Below are 23398 nucleotides of genomic sequence, written 5' to 3' on the forward strand. Positions count from 1 at the left end.
GGCGTGTACCTTTGCAAACCTGGAAGATCTGTGCACATTCCACTTTCAAAGCCTGCCATAACGTAATGGGAGTGATGGATGGTACACATTTGGTCCCCATCAGACAAAAGAACAGTGGAAATTGATGCATGATGAATAGGAGTGATGTATGTGCATTATATACGCAGCAATGGTTGCAAAATGTATGTGCATTATATATGCAGCATCGAGAGCAATTCTAGCATTTTCTAAAGATACAGGGATAAAATGAAGCATAAATGAAATTTAGTGTTCCTAAAGATACCTAAGGCAACAAAATGTGGGAAAGAAGAACCACAATATAAGAAGGACCCTGCTGGATCAGACCAATGGTCTATCTAGTCCAGCGTCTTGTCTCTCACAACTGTGGCAGCTGAATCCCTGAGTGAGAGAGTCCCCCAAAGGTGAACATGCAAATCACCGCTGAGGTTTGGAGTTTGATGAGAAGTTCCAGCAGGTGTGGAGACAGTCCCATCGCTTAAATCTCTCTCTTTTTGCTTGTTTTCAAACACTGATTGTATTATTAAGAGGCCCTTTCTGGTCCTGAAGATCGACCAGTTGTACAGTTGCGGGTGGTCATCAGGGACTTGAGATAAGGTGGAAGAGACATGGTGTCTGCTCCTCGCCTCCAACCTCCATAGGGGAAAGGACAGCTCTTAGCTATGCTGGCTCTAAGTCATCGAGGGGCAATTTGCTGTGGGATTGTTGCTGAATAAAAAGACCCCTAATTATGTTGGGAGTGCTTATGTCAGTGCACACACTCTAATGTCCCACATGTGGAAAAACATACGCTTATTACAGGCTTATAATGCAGGCTTATAATATGGATCAGCGTGATGTGTTTAAGAGCTGCAGACTCTAAACTGGCAAGCTGGGTTTAATTTCCCGCTCTTCCACATACAGCCAGCTTGGCCTAGTCACAGTCCTGTTACAGTTGTCCTGTCAGAGCTCTCTCAGCCCCATTGACCTCACTTTGAGACTCCTTTGGGTAGTGAAAAGCTTGGCATAAAAACCAACACTTGGTGTAGTGCTTAGGAACAGCGGCTTATTATTTTATTATTATTACCGTATTTGCCGGCGTATAAGACTGGGCGTATAAGACGACCCCCCAACATTTCCACTCAAAATATAGAGTTTGTTACATTACATTACAGTACAATGGGCAGCTATGTCTATCCCAACTGAAGTGCATCCGGCGTATAGGACGACCCCCCCACTTGGACGACCCCCCCACTTTTCAGGGGGGAAAAGTAGTCTTATACGCCAGCAAATACTGTATTATTATTTCGATTTATTTCCCGCCACTCCCAAATGGCTTGTGGCGGGTTACAGTGTCTTAAAAACCCCATTAAAACTCCCATTAAAAGACTTAAAAACATCACAGCATGGCGGCAAAATAATAATATCCCCTTCCTACCCCCCTTCCTAAAAAAGGGGGGGTGGAGGAGGAGGAGGTCAACGGTGTTCAAGAAGAAGCCCGGGGGAGAGCAGTCGATGTACCCCAGCAGCCCCAGCCTCAACCATAGACCTGGCAGAAGAGCTCCGTCTTGCAGGCCCTGTGGAACATTGAAAAGCTTCTAATCTGGAGAGTCCAGTTTGGTTTCCCGATTTTTCACATGCAGCCAGCTGGGTGACTTTGGGTTAGTTACAGTCCTATTAGAGCTGCTCTCAAAGAACAGTTCTGTCAGAGCTCACTCCACCTCACCTACTTCACAAGGTGTCTGTTGTGGGGAGAGGAAGGGAAGGCAATTGTAAATCGTTTTCAGACTCCTTTGGACAGTGAATAGCAGGGTATAAAAGAGCTGTTCTTTTGCACCTCACTTTTTACTACCCGAAGTAGTCTCAAAGCACAACAGCCACCCTGTGAGGCAGGTGAGGCTGAGCGAGCCCTTAGAGAACTGGCCAAAAGTCACCCAGCTGGCTGCCTGTGGAGAAGTGGGGAAACAAACCCAGTTTTCCAGATTAAAGGCTACTGTTTAACCACTACACCACACTGACCCTACATATCTGATCGCCTCTATGTATTTCTTTTATGACGAGTCTCTCTGACGACCCACTATCAGTGATATGGAAGCAGAGGCCACTGTCTGTTTTTAATCCTGCGACGTCCTTGTGCCAAGCAATTCGAGTCACTTTCGGCACTGTTAAATCGCCCTAAGCAATACTATTTACCTCCACGCTTGCCCACTGGATAGATATTCTGTGCCTATCTGTTGCCCCCCCCCCCCCCCGTTTCTGTCTGCTCCCATTCTTCCCTCCCTCCATCAAGGCCTTTCTTACCCCACAGAGGCTCCTGATTTGCTTTCTGTAATGCTGAACAAATGAGCCCTTTGAACCAGAGTCTTTGATTGTTCATCTTCTCTTCTTGCCTTCGCTCTTGTCTGTTCACGAAGAACATTTAAATTACTCATCTGTCATTTCACATTAAAAGGGGACTAGCCTCAACTATAGTACTAATATTTAAAGATAGAACTAAACAGCGTTTGAAATGTAACCGTGGAAAGACGCTGCAAACAGATGCTCCCGCTGTCCCTGTTGATCAAGGGCAGCCCCTGTGGTCTGATCCCTCTCTCTGCTCAGTTATATTTAGAATTGTTGATAACACCGTAGGGCAATCCCTTTTCACAGATATCTTTATGCTGAAAACTTTTAATGAATGGAGGAACAGCCTACTGCAGCCGAGATAAAGCAGTGTGCAAAGAAGAAGATTTAGCAAAGTGTAGAACCAGGGCGTGTTTGTCTCTCTATGTGCAGAGCAGAGGGTCAGGCAATGAAGAGAAGTTTGTTTCTCTCTCTGTCTGGGCTACAGACAGATGACCCAGGAAGCCACAGAAATCCACAGGGCTTGTCCTTGCTCAACCACCAACTGAACTTTACAATTCTGTTTGCCTACAGAAAATAAGTTGTGAGGAATATGGATATACAAATCTGCTAACCTTTTTCAACTTGTGCATCTATATTCCTCACAACTTATTTTATTTGTGATACGGTGATAATGTGACTGTAAAATAATGGTAATGTTATAGTATGTTGAGTTTACTCTCTGGACTTGGGATAAGAGAGTTACCGGCATTTACCTTGTAGGAATGTTTCACACTGGTATGGGAACAGATGGGGCAAGCAGCATATGGTGATGTGACAGCCTTTGACCACTTTCACAGACAGTTTTATTTCTCCCATGTTTGTGTGAACAACAACTGAATTTCAAGGGGATTGATTGGCTGTTTTGGCAAAGAATTATCATTGGCTGTATTTGGATGTGTGACACAGTTTACTAATGTAACAGAATTCATTTTTGCTACACATTCCCATTGTCATGTAAGGAGTTCATAGTCTGACGAAGAGAGCTTGCACTCGAAAGCTCACACCTTGAATAAATCTTTGTTGGTCTTAAAGGTGCTACTGGACTCTGATTCTACTGTGCTACGTCAGACCAACACGGTTACCCATTTGAATTTGAGGAGATTTCAGGTATCTTTCTAAGGAATGCACACCGGCAGAAAACTATATATCAACTCTTGACTGAGCCTTTTGTACTGGGGAACGTTTTTAAAATTAATCTGAAATACCGAGTGGGAAACCTGTCGCTAACAATTAACTAAGCTGGGATGATTCAGAACACAGCACTGGACAGGAAAAGTGCCCCATGATTCAGTTTCTTTTGGATAAGGCAACACTGGAATTCGACGGCACCTTAGCAATATTTTGTTTCTTTACGGACGCTCAGGCAAAGGCAGAGCGGACAGCAGACCCAGCATCACATTCCTGAATGAAATTTGTACACCCAATCTCTCTTCCAAGGCTGCATCCAAGCTAGAAACTCTTACCAGCTTTCACCCCATCTTAAATCCAAGTGTAAAAATGCCATTTCTTTCTCACCCATATCTACATAGCACAAACCTGAGGTTTAATCAGATATGGGAATTCCATGATTAGACTCCCAGCATTTCCTGTTCCCTAAAAGCCACTCTCCTGGGGACACAATTTTATTTGGGATTGTGATGCAAGGGAAAGCTGGTTTGAATCTTCCATCCTGTGCTGTCTGAAACAATTGGGGAGTTGCTTTTCTTCCTGCTGGGGAACCCACAGGCAGTGACAGAGGAATGTAGAAGGAAGCTGTCCTCACCCTGATGAAGAAAATGTATTTTGAAACCCACTGCCCTTTTAATTGAATCTGTAAACACCCTAATTTTCAAGGGTGCATTAGATGCAGCAATAAATAGAACTGAACGTGTGAAGAACTGTGACCTATTTCCCTTTGCTTTAACAAAATCAAGGCAGGTGATTCCTATTATGTGAGCAGGTAGTTACTTCTGTATTTTGGGCAACTCTCTCTTTGGTCCATCTTTGTATCGGAGGAAATGAGCTTTGACTCATGAAGATTTAGTGGGAATTTTGGTTGATCGTCAGGATGCTACCAGGCTCAAATTTTGCTCTGTTATTACAGGCTAGCACAACTAGCTACCAGATATTGTTATAGTCTGTTCTCCTGTTCATTGTTCTCTCTTGAGGTGTGAGCCGGATTCTTAATTCTCATGAGTAAGATTAGTTAGGATTTGAGGTAGAGCCAGTTTGGTGTAGTGGTTAGGAGTGCGGACTTCTAATCTGGCATGCCAGGTTCGATTCTGCACTCTCCCACATGCAGCCAGCTGGGTGGCCTTGGGTTCACCATGGCACTGATAAAACTGTTCTAACGGAGCAGTGATATCAGGGCTCTCTCAGCCTCACCCATCTCAAATGTGGGGAGAGGAAAGGGAAGGCGACTGTAAGGTGCTTTGAGACTCCTTCGGGTAGAAAAAAGCGGCATATAAGAACCAACTCTTCTTCTTCTGTTATGGTACCTTCCCTCTGGAGCTCCCTGTCCCAGCAGACTTCTCTGTGTATTTATTATTTCATTACATTTATTTCCCACCTCCTCAAGAGATTCTTCATGCAGAGATTGACCAAATCGGAGAGGGCACTGTCACACTGTACCCTGTGCCATAATCTGAGCCTTCAGCTCATAATTGAAGTCTTCACTTTCCCAACATACTAAAACTTTCCTTACAAGACATTGATAGTTGTGTTGCTTCTTTGTGATATATTTTTTTAAAATTATCAGCTATGTATTTTCTATTCATAATTTATTTTATATGATTTTTTGTAATGAAATTTATTTTAATTCAGAAATGACCCATACATACAACTAATATAAATGACTAGTAGATTCTGTACCATCTAACATGAATGTACTGGTATTCATATAAACAGATTAGCACAGGTTTTCTCAACCAGGGTTTCATGAATGGGTGGGAGTTAATTGAGTTTTATATGTGTGTATACATAACATTAAACATTTATTGGGTGATATGACCATATGTGGTCATGTCAACCTGCACCCCGCCCCTTCCAAAATGGCCTGGAAGGGATGGGAAGAGGAAGGGTCCAAGGTGGGCTAGTACACAGCTATACTTCCCAACTATTATCTGCACCAATGCACCACTTCTGCAGTTCCTCAAAGCCCTGAAAAACATTTCAAGGGTTTCTCAAAAAGAATATTTCAGGGACTTCTCAAAAAAGTTGAGAAAGGCTATAATATCTTATTGAATCATAGAATCATAGAGTTGGAAGGGGCCATATAGGCCATCTAGTCCAACCCCCTGCTCAATGCAGGATCAGCCCTAAGCATCCTAAAGCATCCAAGAAAAGTGTGTATCCAACCTTTGCTTGAAGACTGCCAGTGAGGGGGAGCTCATCACCTCCTTAGGCAGCCTATTCCACCGCTGAACTACTCTGACTGTGAAATTTTTTTCCTGATATCTAGGTGATGTCATTCTCCACGCAGTTTAAACCCATTACTGCGTGTCCATTCCTCTGCAGCCAATCGGAACAGCATCCTGCCCTCCTCCAAATGACAATCTTTCAAATACTTGACTAAACACGTAACCAGTAACACATTGTGAACTAACCTGAATTCCTCTGATTTACAGAAATGTTTCTACAGCATGAAATGTCAGGAATAAATTTGCAGAACCATTGTACGTTTTCAGATTATACTGAATGAGCATCTTTCTAGTTTCTGAGAAAAAGATGGTAGAAGGGACAGTATACTTGCAAGAACAGACGAAATAAACACACTGTTGTTGTGCCTTTAAAAATCATACTATTATTAGAAGCAATTAAATGGACTTATGAGCTAGGTATGCACGCCAAATCCATTTTCTGAATAACAAGAGCAACCGTTTGTCCTGCACTGATAACGCCGCTGTAATTATTTTGGGTAGAAAGAAAACAATCACATCAAACGCTCCTACTTCTTTTATGTAATTTAACTTTAGAAGTGTGGGTCTCTGGACCTTCAGTAATCACTTTTTATCCACTTGGCAGAAATCTGAAATAACCTTTGGAGAATATTCCAGTAATTTCCCCAGTGAACCCAATTCAAGTCTCTGTTTACCTAAAAGGAAGGCTAGCTTTCCCCCTAGGAACGCCATGAAGAAAAATAGGTTATCTTAAATACACATGCAAGTTATAGGCATGTGTAGAAACTTAAGAAGCCTTTTTGTGCGTTATCTTTTGGGAGGGGCAGTTCATCTTACATTCAAGGTCTTTGAGTAAATGCAGCATTTTGAATCCATCATCCACCTTTCATGGTTCTTCTCAAGTTATGTGTATTTCCCCACTGTGTGTTTGTCCTTTGATTTACCAACTTCCAAAGAAGACCTGCCTAAATGTAACAGAAGCAGCCTTTGTTTAAACCCAGGCCAGTTCCCCTTCGAGAACAGACAGTGGGTCCAATTTTAGACCTAAAATGGGCATACAAGTTAAAAGCACCAACTACCTCTTTCCCCTGGTTATTTTTCTCCTAACCAACCTGCATTCTAATGTTGGCCTTGAAAAAACACCCTGAGACTTCAAGGACAAACCATATGGAGTAAACCATGAGTGGAAAGATGGTTTAATGCAACATTTCTCAACTTTTTTACCATTGAGAGACCCCTGAAACATTTTTCAAGCTTCATGAAACCCCAGAAGTGGCATGATCATGCATAATATGGTTAGGAAGCACAGCTGTGTATATGACCACTTGGGACCCCTCCCCTTCCTACCCCCTCCAGGCCCATCATTGGCCATTTTGGGAGGGGGGAGATTGACATAACCATATATAATCATATAATCCAATAAATGTTTAACAAAATTCATATATATATATATATATATATATATATATATATATATATATATATATATATATATATATATATATATATATATATATATATATATATATATATATATATATATATAAATCATTAACTCCCACCCATTTAGGAAACCCCAGGGTTTCACAAACCCCTGCTTGAAAAAACCTGGTTTAATGTAAGTCTAGCTTTTTGTAGTCTAGCGTGATGTAGTGGTTAAGAGCGATGGCCTCCAGTCTGGAGACGTGGATGGGTTATGCATTCACAATTTTTAATCATCGTCAGATCACCGACACTGTTAAATCTCCTGTTTTGTAAACGCCCCTTTTTTAAACGCATGTGTGGGGGTTTTATGCCTACCGTGGTAGCTTGAAGTCATGGATTCTGCACTTGAGAGAGCATTCCTCAAGTGGGAGAATACTTAATCCATTGTTCTAGGAGCTCCTTGGTAGGCTGTGGTCAGCAGCAATGTCACCTGACCCACACATGCTGCTGGCAGCGTCCATGGGAGCGGCTTGTATATATGTTCGTATTAATGTTAACCACTCAGAGCCTATGACAGAGAGAGGTATCCAATAAATCTAATTGATAATAATAACAAGGTCATGCAGCTGGCTGCATGTAGAGGGGTGAGGAATCAAAACCAGGGTTGGTTATGCACAACAGGAAATCTCCCAAAAAGATTGCCATGAAGTTTGAGTGCAATGCATAATCAAAACTAGAAGAAGAAGAAGAGTTGGTTCTTATATGCCGCTTTTGCCTACCCGAAGGAGGCTCAAAGTGGCTTACAGTCGCCTTCCCATTCCCCTCCCCACAACAGACACCCTGTGGGGTGGGTGAGGCTGAGAGAGTCCTGATATCACTGCTCGGTCAGAACAGTTTTATCCGTGCCGTGGCGAGCCCAAGGTCACCCAGCTTGCTGCATGTGGGGGAGTGCAGAATCAAACCCAGCTCGCCAGATTAGAAGTCTGCACTCCTAACCACTACACCAAACTACTGATGGTGTTCCATGGCGAAACCACCGCCACATCCAGAATCAAAAACTGGAACGTCTTTTTTTGCAGACTTTTTGTGAGTTTTCTTGTTGTGCATAATCAACCCTGGTTTTGATTCCTCACTCCTCTACATGAAGCCAGCTGCATGACCTTGTTATTATTATCATTTAGATATATTGGATACCTCTCCCTGACATAGGCTCTGAGTGTCTAACATTAATACGAACATATATACAAAGTTATTTATTTATTTATTTATCATACAAAGTAGATGTTTTATAATCTACAAACAGTAAATAATTTTTTTTAAAAAAACTATAAACCCTCCTGAGTGTTCCAGTAATTCTGGTGTTGATTTTATATCTAGATTTGTCACAGTTCTTTCAGAGCTCTCTCAACCTCACAAGGTATGGGGAGAAGAAGGGAAGCCATTTTGAGACTCCTACAGATAGTAAAAACCAGGGTGCAAAATATCAGCTCTTCTTCAGCTAGCTTCCCCAATGTACCTTTAAAAAATAACACACACACCCCCTCCCAGTTTATGATTCGTGCAGCTGCTTAAACAAATGGTTCCCCCATCATCAGTTTGGTTTAGCAACAGGGACCCTAATTCTTTACTCGATGGGCCATTCTTGCGAGAGAAATGCATAAGACTCAATTGCTTCAGAAGGGCGACACCATGCCAGGCTCGGAGGTCAAATCGTCAAGGCAGGGTGCTGCAACAGACTTTGCATTGTTTTCTCAGGCAAGCCTCTTTGATGGTTGCAGCAATAAAAGGATTTGTTACCCAAAATCTGATTTGTTGCTTGCAATACCCTACGTAGGATCACAAAGAAACAAGGACAAGCATGACAAAGATAGATGTGGCTTCCCCAAGCCCCTAGATTGGGGATGCTTTAGTCCCACGACAAAATTCAACAGCAAGGCCATGGGAAGGGAAGTGAGTGAGTAATTTTTCCATGCAAAACCACTCTCATCTACAAGCAGATATAGACACAAGCATGGGGGGGGGGGGTTGATGGGGCTCTGTAGAATTGATTCATACACAGCTAGTCTGGCCCCCTTCAAAAAACTTCATATCCTTTCTCCGGATTGGACTGTATCACAGAACAAGCATCTTGTGGGACTTCTGAAGCTCTTAAAAAATAAACCTAAACAGAGCCAGTTTGTTTTCCTTTGACCATTTTGGATCTGTTGTGTATGCAACCATGCTAATGATCCTACAGAGCACCGAGTTTGAGGTCTGAGGGAGGAATGAAGCAGCATGGCAAACAACCAATGGGCTGCTAAGATCTCTATTCCGGGATCCACCGGTTTTAAATCAATCATCTGGGATCGGACCAATTGCGCGGCCACAAGTGATCCCTTTGTTCCTTGACTGTATACATTGTGGTGTTTTTTTTTTGGGGGGGGGGGTATTCAGTGCAGTCTTGGTCCTAGTTGTATCATGTTCTGGCACCAATAAAGAGCTGAAACAATTCCAGTGTCCTGACCAATGGATTTAACAGGGTCCATAGAACAATCAGCAGAGCAAAAACAAGAACAGTTTAGAAACTATAGCCACAGAGAAGGCATCAAGTCCCAGCTCCCTAGTTGTGCCAAAGTTAATTAATGCTACAGCATTTCTGTATGCATACTGGGCACCTGCACTCATCAAACAGGCTAATCACCTCTAGATAACTAATGAAGTGCCAAGGGGCATGGGTCAGAAAAGTAAAGCCCCAATGAGAACTTATGAGCTTGGTCCATAAAAGGAAGCCATAAGTCAGGGGAAGAGGAATGGACATTTTAGAGCAGTGGTCCCCAACCATTTTATCACCGGTGACCGGTCAACGTTTGACAATTTTACTGAGGCCCGGGGGGGGGGAGTAGTCTTTTGTCGAGGGACGTCGTCACCACCGCCTGAGCCCCTGCTCCGCTTGCTTTCCTGCCGGCGTTCCTGACTTCCTGCCACCTGCTAGGGGGCGCTGCCAGCAGCAGCTGCGCAGTGCCACACCGAGGGGGAGCCCCAGCCATGGTGGTCGCTGGAGAGCACCAAAGGTGAGCCAGTGGTAGAGTGGCAGGGCAGCCCCCGAGGCAGTAGCCGAGGAGGAGGACGATGAGGAGCCACGGCCTGGTACCAACTGATCAACGGACTGGTGCTGGTCCCCGGACCGGGGGTTGGGGACCACTGCTTTAGGATCATGGCAGAGCTCCTTCTTATGCAGTTGGGTACCAGATATGTGATCAATGAAGGCTACTGCTCGAAAGAAAATCGGGCAACAAATTTAAAACTGAACGGCTAATGTTAAAAATGAGGCAAAGGGAAAGCAGATTTCAAACGTTGTCAATCGGTCCTTTGCCTAAAAAGGTCCAAGCGAATTCTCCTGCATTCTGTACATAATACCATAGAACAGGGGTAGGCAAACTGCGGCCCTCCAGATGTCCATGGACTACAATTCCCAGGAGCCCCCTGCCAGCAAATGCTGGCAGGGGGCTCCTGGGAATTGTAGTCCATGGACATCTGGAGGGCCGCAGTTTGACTATCCCTGCCATAGAACATAAAAGAAATGCTAACAACCAAATGCAAATTGCTCCCGTACCTAGTAGCACAGCATAGACGTACTCAAATTAGCATTCTGAGTGGGCATATCTAAAGTTTTTAAAGAGGTTGCTTACTCCTATTAAACTTGTTTTTTGAGTAGTTGCTAAAATAATTTTTGCTGAACAATGGAAAACATCATTGGAGTCCATTAAGCTTTTATTTATTCAACAGAAAAACTAGCTAATTTTATGGCTGTAAAAATAGTATTATTAGTGGTGAAGATCTTTGTAACGTAGCAGGGTTTTTTTTCCCTAATTATGAAACCACAGCAATATAATTTAAAGCACTTTGGTTAAATGGTGCTGCACTGTTAAATGGCATCGAAATTCCATTCACCGTAGAATGAAAACCGTTTGTCTCATCAATCTGAAACGCAGCAGAGAATCAATCTATTTGCAAGACAGGTTTTGCATAAACAAAACACATCCCCTTTTATTCTGATTTAAATTGTGTCAAAAATCCAGAAATACTACTGGGAGGATGTCTCAGTGAAGATTTGCTGGCTTGGTGGGAACCAGTTCATAATACTAAAGTTATTTATTTATGCACCGAAGGGTACTTGCACCCAACCCTTATTCCAAGGAGCCTAGAGTGCCACACATTCTTCTCCTCTTCCCCATTTTATCCTCACAACAGCTGTGTATACTGGGTTTGTTTTGTATTTTTGTTGTCAAGTCGCAGCTGACTTATGGCGACCCTGCGGGGTTTTCAATGCAAGAGGGATTCAGCTGTGGTTTGTCATTGTTTGCCTCCACAGCACACCCCTGGTAATCCTGGGTGGTCTCCCATCCAACTACGAACCATGTTTGACTCTGCTTAGCTTCTGAGATCTGATGAAATCATGCTAGCTAAAGGAAGCAAGCACTATGAAACAGCTGCATTGAAATATACAGTCTGATGCTTTCTCTATTGGAAAAAGCATGATTTGTACTGTGCATGATTCTGAAGATTACAAAGAATATCCTACAGGGGGCATCAGAGAAGATATATATTTCACATAGATAGATTAGGAATTTCCTGATGTTTTTCAAATAATCTCCAGTGTGATGATTAGTTCAATAGGAGACCTCCTGCTCCTTTGAGTATACTTCCTCCCTGTTTGCGTCTACCACAGGAGAACACTTATACAGAACTACAGCTCTCCTCTTGCTATACCAAGTTTCTTTCTCTTCTTAATGAAACTATTTTATTCTTTTAAGCGACCAGGGGGTGTGCTCCTTTTTGGGTATTTCAACTCTGCCAACATTCTCAAATTCTGCTCCCAGTGAATTCATTCTGAATTCTGATATCAATAGCTTTCAAATCTGCTGGAGAAAGAGTACATTAGGGGGAAAGTGGAGGATAACTTTAGTACTAGGGGAACTGATCTCTGTTTCCTGGAGATGAGCTATAATTCCAGGTCTCACCTGCGGATTGGCATCCCTAAATTACAGTGCCAGAATGCGAGCATAAAATTTCATTGCAAATGTATATATCATTGTATACTGTCGCCTTGCCTATTTAACTTGTATGCAGAGCACATCATGAGAAAGGCGGGGTTAGATGAGTCACAAATTGGGATCAAAATTGCAGGGAGAAATATCAACAATCTCAGATATGCAGATGATACCACTCTAATGCCAGAAAGCAAAGAGGAACTTAAAGAGCCTTTTGATGCGGGTGAAGGAAGAGAGTGCAAAAGTTGGCTTGAAACTCAACATCAAGAAAACGAAGATCATGGCATCCGGCCCTCTCAATTCATGGCAAATAGATGGGGAAGAAATGGAGGGAGTGACAGATTTTATTTTCCTGGGCTCCAAGATCACTGCAGATGGGGATTGCAGCAAAGAAATTAAAAGATGCTTGCTCCTGGGGAGGAAAGCTATGGCAAATCTAGACAGCATCCTAAAAAGCAGAGACATCACCCTGCCAACTAAAGTGCATCTAGTCAAGGCTATGGTCTTCCCAGTTGCAATGTATGGCTGTGAAAGTTGGACCATAAGGAAGGCCGAGCGTCAAAGAATTGAGGCTTTTGAACTCTGGTGCTGGAGAAGACTCTTGCGAGTCCCTTGGACTGCAAGGCGAACAAACCGGTCAGTCCTAGAGGAGATCAGCCCTGACTGTTCCTTAGAAGGCCTGACTGTTCCTTAGAAGATGAAACTCAAATACTTTGGCCACCTCATGAAAAGGAAGGACTCCCTGGAGGAGAGCCTAATGCTGGGAGCGATTGACGACAAAAGAAAAAGGGGACGACAGAGAATGAGGTGGCTGGATGGAGTGAGAGCTTAAATGGACTCCAGGGAATGGCAGAAGACAGGAAGGCCTGGAGGATCATTGTCCATGGGGTCACGATGGGTCGGACATGACTTCACACCTAACAACAACAACATATCACTTAGCACTTACCTTCTGCAGTAAGAGAGAGCCAGAATACTTGGTGATGATGCGATGCAAGTCTGCCCCAAAAGTATCAGCCCAGGACTTCACTCTACAGATATGAAAAAAGAACAAACAGCGGTCACTGTCAGTCATCTCCATCTTCCAGAATCAGTTGGACAGTATTTGTCATTGCAAAACAACAACAGGAAAAGGTGTGGGGTGTGTGTGAATCCTGTGCATTTTGCAGGGATGGCCAAACTGTGGATCTCCAGATGTTCCTGGACTACAGTTACCATGAGCCCCTGCCAACTGGCCATTCTGGCAGATGCTCATGGGAATTGTAGTCCATGGACATCTGGAGAGCCACAGTTTGGCCACCCCTCACTAGGCAAACCTCAGTTATCACATAGAGCACCAGAGTTTGAGGGCCACCGAAAAAGTGACAGCAGCCTCCTCAAGTGGCTTGAAGGGTTTCACAGAACTAGATAAGTCATGTGTTTTGCTTGTAATATAGTGTTCTGATTAGACTTGGGTAGTGCAATTTCAAAGGAATTTTTGACTGGGATTCCTGGGGGTTCTCAGCAGCCCTGGTTCTAACTGGAAACAGCAGTACAGGTCAAATTGATAGCAAACTTTGCACAGGGCAAGATGAGAAAAAGCTTTAGCCACAACAAGCCATCCCAAATACTTCCTAACAGGATTAATGGCAGGTTAATGTTCATGTATGGACCATGGCTTTCAGCCAGACATCCTTTGGACTTCAAAATTGCCAGTAAGTTTTCAAAGCTATGAGACTGGAAGAAGACCTATGCTGTCCAGTTCTGAAAATGCTAATAATTCTGAGTTATACGTTTGATTCAGCGAACTATAGCACTGTTCAGAACAAAGAAACATGAATGCATAAGTAAATCCCTAGACTATGATGGCAAGAGGAAGAACAATGTAAGATGGCAGCACAAGTGGAATTAGTGGGATCTTTGGTTATGCCTTGATGGACCGGACAGAAGTCTAATTTATCGACTTAGAAAATTCTATGCTGCCTCTCCTGCACATCTGCCCAGGAAAGTTTGCAAAGGAAAACACAACAAACACAAAACACTATAAATAATAAAAGTGTGCATTAAAAATACAGCACTAAACAAAAATAGCATAAAACACAAAGCAGCTTAAAACAGTTCTCAGGTTAGAAGCAAGTGTTGTCAAAATAGCAATTCCTTCACTAGAATTTCCTGACAGGTAAGCTCTTTCCTCACATACAGTGCCACTACGTCACCTCTTCGATCTATTCTGTTTTTTCTGAACAGTTCATATCCATCCACCATTACATTCCAGTCATGAGAATCATTCCACCAAGTCTCTGTGATGCCTACTAGATCATACCTTTCCATCAGCATGAGAAGTTTCAGCTCTTACTTCTTATTTCCCATGCTTCGGGCATTAGTATAAAGGCATCTGAATCCTTGTACTTTTGGTTCCCTATGAACTGGCCTTGCCGGTTGGCCTGCCCCCCGATCGGTCTCCTTCCTTACACTCCCTATGTTGAACATCTCCTTCCCCTTGTGGCTTCAGTTTAAAGCTCTCCTGATGAATCTCCCCAGGTTCCTGCCAAACACATTCTTCCCCAACTTCGATCATAGAGAATCATAGAGTTGGAAGGGGCCATACAGGCCATCTAGTCCAACCCCCTGCTCAACGCAGGATCAGCCCAAAGCATCCTAAAGCAATAAGTGCAGTCCATCAGGTGCTAGTAGGCCTTCCTCAAGAAAGCCTATCCCATGGTCCCAGAAACCAAATCTCTCCTGCAGGCACCAACTACGCAGCCACTGATTCACCTCCATAATCTTCCTCTCCCGACACATTCCTCTTCCTTTGACAGGCAAGATTGAAGAGAATATGAAGAAGATGAAGAAGAATGCACGGTTATTCAAATGTTTTATAGACTGTTCCATGTATTGTTCTTATGTTATTATTTAAACCGCCCTGAGCCCCCGGGGAGGGCGGTATATAAATAAATAAATATATACCATTTGTGCCCCCATTTGCTTGAGCTTCCCCCGTAGATCTTGATAATCTTTTTAAATAGGAGCGATGGTATTCACGGACATGTCATTCATTCCCGCATGGACTATCACAAATGGGTAGCAATCCGTAGGAGTTTGTATGTATACATATGTATGTATGTATCAGCTTTGGGCTGATCCTGCGTTGAGCAGAGGGTTGGACTAGATGGCCTGTGTGGCCCCTTCCAATTCTACGAGTTTGTTTGCTTGCTTGCTTGCTTGCTTGCTTGTTTGTTTGTTTATATACCACCCTCCCTTGCAGCTCTGGGTGGTCTACATCATAGCATCCATTACAATGTGAAGTACAATACTTGGAAGTTAAGAAATTTAACTCAGTAACTTATATCCACATTATTAACAATCAAACTATTAACCATATAACCAAATAACCATAATGTCACTATTGCCATAACTGATGATATTTATATTTTTATATTTGATATTTATATATACCACCCTCCCCCGAAGGCTCAGGGATGCCTTGCGATGTTTCTAGCAGGCATATCTGCTGTAAAGGTGTTCTGCAGGGTTATGTTTTTCATATCACTTCCCCCTTTTTCCTTCGTATGCTATCATTGCTTTAGGATGCTTAGGGCTGATCCTGCGTTGAGCAGGGGGTTGGACTAGATGGCCTGTATGGCCCCTTCCAACTCTATGATTCTATGATTAAGTTATTCTCATTCCAGATATCATACCAGGAATTTAAAGCAAAAAAACTGTTGTAATATACAAAGCTAATGTGCATAGATGCAGGCGGTTGAATGGAAAATCCTGCAGGGGGCCGTAAAGGAGACAGCCATAATAGCAAGGTTAGGGACCTCCTTGCTTCAAATTGTCCTCTTCTCGCCTCTGATTGGCTTAATGGGGTTTTCCTGGTTCTTCAGATAATAGTTCGTCTCTTCCTCCCTCCCAGCTAGTACAGATAGACAGGCTTCTATCTCTTCTCTTTCCTAAAAAGTATGTCTTTTTTTCAATAGATCTATTTTGTTCTAAAGAAGCGTATGCTCAGCGTTCCTGCATATTTAGATTCCGCCAACAAAAAAGAAGAGAGGGAGCAGCATATTTAAGATAAAAGGGAACCACTGGGACTTGCTGAGCAATTTGACATGTTCCACCATATTCTCACGTTAAGTATAAGTCAATGAAGTTCAAACACAAAAAAATCCACCGAGTCAATGAAGTTCAAACACAAAAAATCCGCAGAGTATAGTACTTGTCTTCCATCCCAAGCACAGTTAAGCTGCTTAAATCCCTCGACTTCAGGAGGGTGCAAGCAGCATAACCAAGTGCAGGATCACAGCCAGATCTTTCATACCTCGCAGTTTTCTAAGGCTAAATTGTGTTTCTTTGCAATATTTATCCCTAGAGGCAAAAAGCTGTTCTTTACTTTCGTCAGTCCCAAAATACCTCACTCTGAATGGCTGCCTTTCTACCTCCTGCATGTGCATGCCCATATACACAGAAGAAATAAAAAGTGCTTATTTTCTTACAAGCTTCTTATCGACTGTGCAATTACTGCAGGTCCTTTACTGTGTGAATAGTGGAAGGCTGGATTGTAAAGCCATGATTTCATAAACTGAAGAGGGAGAATGCTGCTAAAGTTCACATTCCCTGGATTTGTATTTTCAAATGCTAGTTTGTCCCTATCCCTTATAAAGCAGGGAGTGCACGTTACAGCCCTAGGGCAGGGGTGAACCAAACTGTAGCTCCTCAGGTAACCATGGACTACAATTCCCGTGAGCATGTGCTGGCAGGGGCTCATAGGAATTGTAGTCCATGGACATCTGGTGAGCCACAGTTTGGAAATCGCTGCCCTAATGCAGGGGTAGTCAAACTGCGGCCCTCCAGATGTCCATGGACTACAATTCCCAGGAGCCCCCTGCCAGCATTCACTGGCAGGGGGCTCCTGGGAATTGTAGTCCATGGGCATCTGGAGGGCTGCAGTTTGACTACCCCTGCCCTAAGGGATACACAGATGGGGGTGACCCTCCATCCTCCTGCCTTTCTTGTCATTGCCTCTTCTAGCCAGGCACTCTTCTTACATTGGAGTGTAGCTGGGAGGGAGAGGTCTTTGAAGGGCAAATACAGGCTTAAGAAGAAGAAGAGCTGGGTTTTTGGACCCTGTCCCCTATCTTTCCACCCCACCAGTGCCCCCCCTCCTTCTCCCCTGTAATAATAACAGAGGGTTTGTACTCTTTTTCACTACCTAAAGGAGTCTCAAAGCCTGTGAGGTAAGTGGGGCTAAGAAAGTTCTGAGAGAACCAAGGTCACTCAGCTGGCTGCATATGGAGGAGTGAGGAATCGAACCCAGCACTCCAGATCAGAGGCCACCCCTCTTAACCACTACACCAAGCTGGTAGAGATCTTGAGGCATTGCCCTTCTATGATGGTTAAATGGCTAAGAGTAAACAAACTGAAACTGAATCCTGGCAAAAAAAAATTAATTATGCTGGCCAGGAAGACTGAGGTCTTGAAGGGCAATGTGCTTCCCCCTTTTGTTGAAGCTCAGCTGACCCTTGCTAATTCAGTTAAGAGTCCAGGAGTTATACTACAACCAGCATTATTCCTGGATAAGGTGAATGCAGCTGGAAAAGCTTTGTTGCATCTCTCTTTAGCCTGGCTCTGCCCCCTGCCTAAGCTCAGCTGATTTGGCAACCTGGATCCGTGTCACAGGAAAAAGCCAAGACCAACAAGAGTAGAATTGTGAAATGGGGAAATCTACAAATGAATAACTTTTTTGTTTAAATACTATGTAAGAACTCACCTGCTGGAGAAATCTTTTTCTGGATAGGATTTCTTTTTCTAGATTTCATGTTACAGCCCCCCCCCCCATGCACACACACCTTTCTGAAATGTAGATGATGGATGTTTATTTAGAGATTTCTACCCCAAGTTTTTTAAGAGCCTCTTGTGGCGCAAAGTGGTAAGGCAGCAGACACGCAGTCTGAAGGCTCTGCCCATGAGACTGGGAGTTCAATCCCAGCAGCCGGCTAAGGGTTGACTCAGCCTTCCATCCTTCCGAGGTCGGTAAAATGAGTACCCAGCTTGCTGGGGGGTAAACGGTAATGACTGGGGAAGACACTGGCAAACCACCCCTTATTGAGTCTGCCATGAAAACGCTAGAGGGTGTGACCCCAAGGGTCAGACATGACCTGGTGCTTGCACTGGGGATACCTTTACCTTTACCCCAAGTTTTCTCCAGTGGGGAGCCCAAGCAGCTCACAGACATCAGCCTCCCTTCTGTCTGGTTTTATCCTCATAACACAACTTGTGAGGGGCTGAGGTGTCTGGAACCACTCCGGGCCCTGTTGGAGCTACCATAGTTCCAAAAGGCTTGTAAGATGGTGCTCTTCTGCCAGGCATAAGGTTGAGGCCAGCACAAGCACATGGTGACATAGGAACAGGCCTTCCTCCTCTCTGCTCCACCTCCTCCCATCACTGGAATCCAGGTGCTTGGACCCTAAACTCTAGAAATTTTACTTTGGATGGTCAGAGCATTTTAAACATTTTAGATACAAATGCCTGTTGTTATTAAAACCATGTTAGTATGGTTTTTTACATGTTGTTAAATACCCAGAGACAATCAAATTAACAAATAACGAATAAATACATAAATTAGGGTGAAGAGAGTGGCAGGCCCAAGATGGTAAAGTTAGGATTATACCATAACCGTTGTTATGAGGGAGCACGATTTGGCTCTACTCCAATTCTGAATAGGGACCACCCAGTCTGTCAAAATTGTCGCAATAATGTAAGCATTAGCAGAAGGATGCTGGTTGCAAGGCGAATAGCAAATTAAAGTTACAGAATGAACTTGCGAAAAACAAGCAAGTACAAACTGCTTATTTCTGGGAGAAGCAAAACAAAAAAACACTGGTCCTTTCCCAGCATTATGCCTCTTGTCTCCATCAAATGGTGTACAATATTATATCGTCATGTTTCTTGAGGTAATAAACCTATATCTAGCCTGTACCAGACTATAGATGGGTTCTTTCTTAATTCAGTATTCTCCCTTTACAAAAAAAAAAAACCCTTCCACATAAAAACCCAGCCTGTAAAATGGCTACCTAGATACTGGGCCTGGCCACCACAGTAATGTCATGGCTAGACTATTGATCTCTTATCAAAATCAATTTGGAAACTCCAACTGGTCCAGAATGCTGTGTCTTGACTATTAAACCCAAACCAAAAGGAAATCTGTAGGCTAAATAAATTTTCTAAAATATTCACTTGGTTTCTTCTTTGTTGTGACTTCACAATTTTAATCGATAGATATTACATAGGCTTCTGCTCATAGATTCCTGCCTGTAAGCTTTGGGGTCATACCATAAACTGGCCAATAAAACTGAGTATTAAGATTAACAATTACTGACAATGGGGTAGGAAAAGGGGCAGAATACCTGGGTTACCGTTTTGATTGTTGATCACATTTAAGAAATGGAAAATATAAAAATAGAACTCTTGAGATTCGGTCATTTAAAATTGTGAAATCGTAGCAAAGAAGAAACAAATGAATAAATATTTTAGAAAATGTATTTAGCCTACAGATTTCCTATTGGTTTGGATTAATTACTTGGAGGAATCGACGGTTCAGCTACTAGTGTCTTGACTACTAGCAACAGAAACTAGAAAAGCCTTAACCAACATTTCTACTATTGAGAAACCCCTGAAACATTTTTCAGGCTTTGATAAGGTGACCAGATTGTCCCACTTTTGGAGGGACATCTGGGGGCACCTGGCAATTTGTACTTATGTTGAAATTAAAAATATATATATTACAATACTATTTTTGTGTTCTATGCGTTCTATGAAAAACTTTGTTGCTCCATACAGACCAAATTTTTAATCAAGAACCCCCCCCCCCCCGGGTCAATGGTGTCCTGCTTTACCAATGTTAAAATCTGGTCACCTTAGGCTTTGAGAACCCCCAGAAGTGGCATGATGGTGCAGAATATGGATTGGAAGCATATAGAAGCATGTGCACATTAGCTAGCAACATTAGCTAGCACCAATTCGTCTCCACAAACTCAAACTACCTCCAGTCAACTGAAAATACAACCAAGGCCTAGGGATACCAGTTCCCAGGTGGGACCTGGAGATCCCATGGAATTATGGCTCATCTCCAGACTGAAGAGATCAGTTCCCCTGGATAAAATGGCTGCTTTGGAGGCTGGACTATTCTCCACTGACATCCCTCTCCTCCCCAAATCTCACTCCTGGTTCCACCTGCAAATTTTCCAAGTATTCCCCAACCCAGAGCTGGCAACCCTAACTCGGCCTTATCTCTTAAACCGTAGCCATTCAAGGTAGCATGGTGGGATTCTTTTATCAGTCTAGCAAACCATGTTCATGGCAAGCTGATCAAGATTCCAAACATTTCCAGCTTTCTAAATTAAGAAATTAGAAGACTTGGGGGAGGACAGAAAGTGGCTACGACCATAGCGCTACACTGGGGAAGCTGTTATGCAAATAGTTCTTTGCAAAATACAGGGGGCAACTTACTCCTGTGGTGCCCATGAAAAGTCATATTTTCTAATTTTTACGTACGTGAGCCCAGCAGTAGGGCTGCTGTTCTATTGCTCCACTCCGTAATTTTGCCTCTGGCTTATAATTAGGTATTTGGTTGAACACACTAGTTGCTTTCAGCGGCAGGGGGAGACCTCTTGACCCCAGACCCTGGCCTATCTTTACCCCCTCCCTGCCCGCCCCTGTCACCTGACCAGCCTTTGACCAGGTATTTTTAAAAGCAGAAGTTGACAGCTCTACCTTACAGTCTGAATCTTGCAGAACCGTCCCCTTTCAGCCTCTTCTGTGGTTTTATTGTTGTAAGGTCAGCTATGGACACTAGAGTTCCACAGAACTAATGCCTACTTCCATCTTGGTTTTACCAACAACAGAGGACAAGCAGCACCCAAAATAGTTGGGGTCGCGGTGGGGTGGGGGTTTAACAGAGCTAGTATGCACACCAACTTCTCCGCATACTAGCAACTGAATATTCAGCTGATTTTTTTTCAAAGTACATTATGTTTAATTAGGTGTGGGGCATTGTAAATCACCTCACGGAAGAAGAGCATCATTAGAGAAAGGAACAGAAAGGGAGGGGGATAAGGAAAACAAAGATGAATGGGGTGGGGATGCTAGCCTCCTGGAATTACAGCTTACCTTCTGCTAATGAAGAACAGTTCCCCTAGAGAAAATGGCTGGTTTGGGGGGTGCCCCTATGGCAATTTACCCAGCTGAGGTGTTCCCCCCCCAAAAAATATAAAAACCCTGCCCTCCCTAGACTCCACCATCAAATCTCCAGGAATTTCCAGATCTGCAGTTGGCAACCCTAGCGATGAGGGGCCAGCTCACTTATCTCCATCACTAGACTGGGAAGGGGCAGATATGTGTGAAGTATATATATATTTTGTTGAACCTGTACAAAAAGGGCAAGGCCAAGTCAGCCAGCCGACGCCTAGTCTACATCTGCCAAAGGGCCACCCTTACTAGAAGAGGCGTACGAATAACCGTGGAGGCAGAACGGGGATGACAGAGACTTACACAGTATGTACAAGGGGATCTATGAGGGAAAGGACACAGCACTTACGTTTCGAGTGGGATCTTGTTCTGGGACTCGGTGAATGGCAGGAGGCAGTTGTATAAGAGGAAAAGCCACAGGAACAAACCTGGCAACATCCTCCACCCCAACTCTCTGCAGCAGGATCCCTTGCACAGACACAGAGATTCTTTACCGGTGGCCCTCCTCTAAGGGCGGTCCCGTCACCAGGGAAGCAGGCCCCAGCATGGTGTTTTGCTGGGATGACGGTGGAGAATTGAAGAGCCTGTAATTCCTATTCTTTCATCCGGCCAAGAGGCTATGGCATCCCTTCTCCTTACCGCCCCCCCTTTCCACAGTTCCTCTACAGCAGCAGCTGAAAGTTCACCAAGAAGTTGCTGGTTCGGTCAGATGGAGAAAATCAAGGAAATCCAACACACCATGGCTGCCAGGGGGACCTGTGAGCGTAAGTCCGGCTTCTCTGCCCTGCAGGAATGGCAGCTAGAAGGGGGACTCTGCAATCAGCAGAAGCAGCAGTATCTACATAATCCACTCCCGGCCCTTTAATCCTCTGGTAGAGAAGCAACAGCAGCCGATTTAGGGAACTGGAGTGGGATAAAATCAGCCAGGATTACTCTGATTTCTGAAGACAGGCATCAGGCTGTCCAATCAGAACTTGGAACTAACCAACCCCAAACCTATTTAAGGGGACACAGCATCTCAACTTCAAAAAACGTTTTAAAAGCAACCTGACCTTCAGTCATCCCGGAGCAACAATTGGTCTTCAAAAAGCTCCCATATTCCCATTCCCAAATGAATTTATTTCCGTGACTTTGGCCTCTCTCCCTCTCCTTAGGAGTATCCAGTGGTCCATTGGACTGATGAAATTCCAGAGAGTCAAAGAAGAAAATGTACATTCTGGGAGAAGAAACTGATCACTGTGCTTTTATAGACACTTACCGGCTGTTTCATGTGATGTTCACTGTTGCTAGCTTTGTTCAAGTGGACAGTAGTGTTGGTCTCAAGAAGCTCAACAAAATTTGAGTCCAATGGCACCTTTAAGATCAACCAAGGTTTATTAAAGGCACAAATTTTCGTGTGCATGCACAATAGCATGCATGCATGCACACGAAAGCTCATGCCTTGGTTGGGCTTAAAGATGCCATTGGATTCAAATTTTGTTGTATTGTTAGCTTTGTTCTACTGTAAAGGCCTGTTGGGAAGGCTGCATGGTATAACCTGAATGCGGCAGATCTTGAAAGCTAAACAGGGCCAGTGCTTGGGTGAGAGACCACCAAGGAAGACTTATAGAGGAAAGGAAGTGCAAAATACCACTGCTTTTCATTTGCCTATATTTTGGTCTATGCCAGCATTTTGGTGTACAGAATCATAGAGTTGGAAGGGACCTCATGGGTCATCCAGTCCAACTCCCTGCACTATGCAGGACACTCACAACCCTTTCATCACTCATCCACTGTAACCTGCCACTACCTTGAACCTTCACAGAATCAGCCTCTCCGTCAGATGGTTATCCAGCCTCTTGTTTATAATTTCCAAAGACAGAGTACCCACAACCTCCCGAAGAAGCCTGTTCCACTGAGAAACCGCTCTAAGTGTCAGGAACTTCTTCCGGATGTTGAGATGGAATTTAGAATCATAGAGTT

The 23398-nt window shown here is 43.6% G+C and overlaps 1 protein-coding gene across 3 annotated transcripts in view; it reads right to left on the reverse strand.

Moving 5' to 3' along the window:
• Positions 1–22311, reverse strand: part of CACNA2D4 (calcium voltage-gated channel auxiliary subunit alpha2delta 4) — a 208767-nt gene extending 186456 nt beyond the window's left edge. For 2 of the 3 annotated variants that reach the window (XM_077340036.1, XM_077340034.1), the window contains exons 1-2: positions 21786–22311; positions 13164–13245 (exon numbers count right to left, since the gene is read on the reverse strand). In XM_077340036.1, coding sequence (XP_077196151.1) covers positions 13164–13245; positions 21786–21874 — 171 coding nt within the window. In that variant the 5' untranslated portion in view covers positions 21875–22311. The remainder of the gene's footprint in view (positions 1–13163; positions 13246–21785) is intronic. The other variant, XM_077340035.1, reaches the window with a different exon arrangement.
• Positions 22312–23398: the final 1087 nt, after the last annotated feature.

Source organism: Paroedura picta, chromosome 5 (genome assembly GCF_049243985.1).
Source record: "Paroedura picta isolate Pp20150507F chromosome 5, Ppicta_v3.0, whole genome shotgun sequence".
Taxonomy (NCBI): Eukaryota; Metazoa; Chordata; class Lepidosauria; order Squamata; family Gekkonidae; genus Paroedura; species Paroedura picta.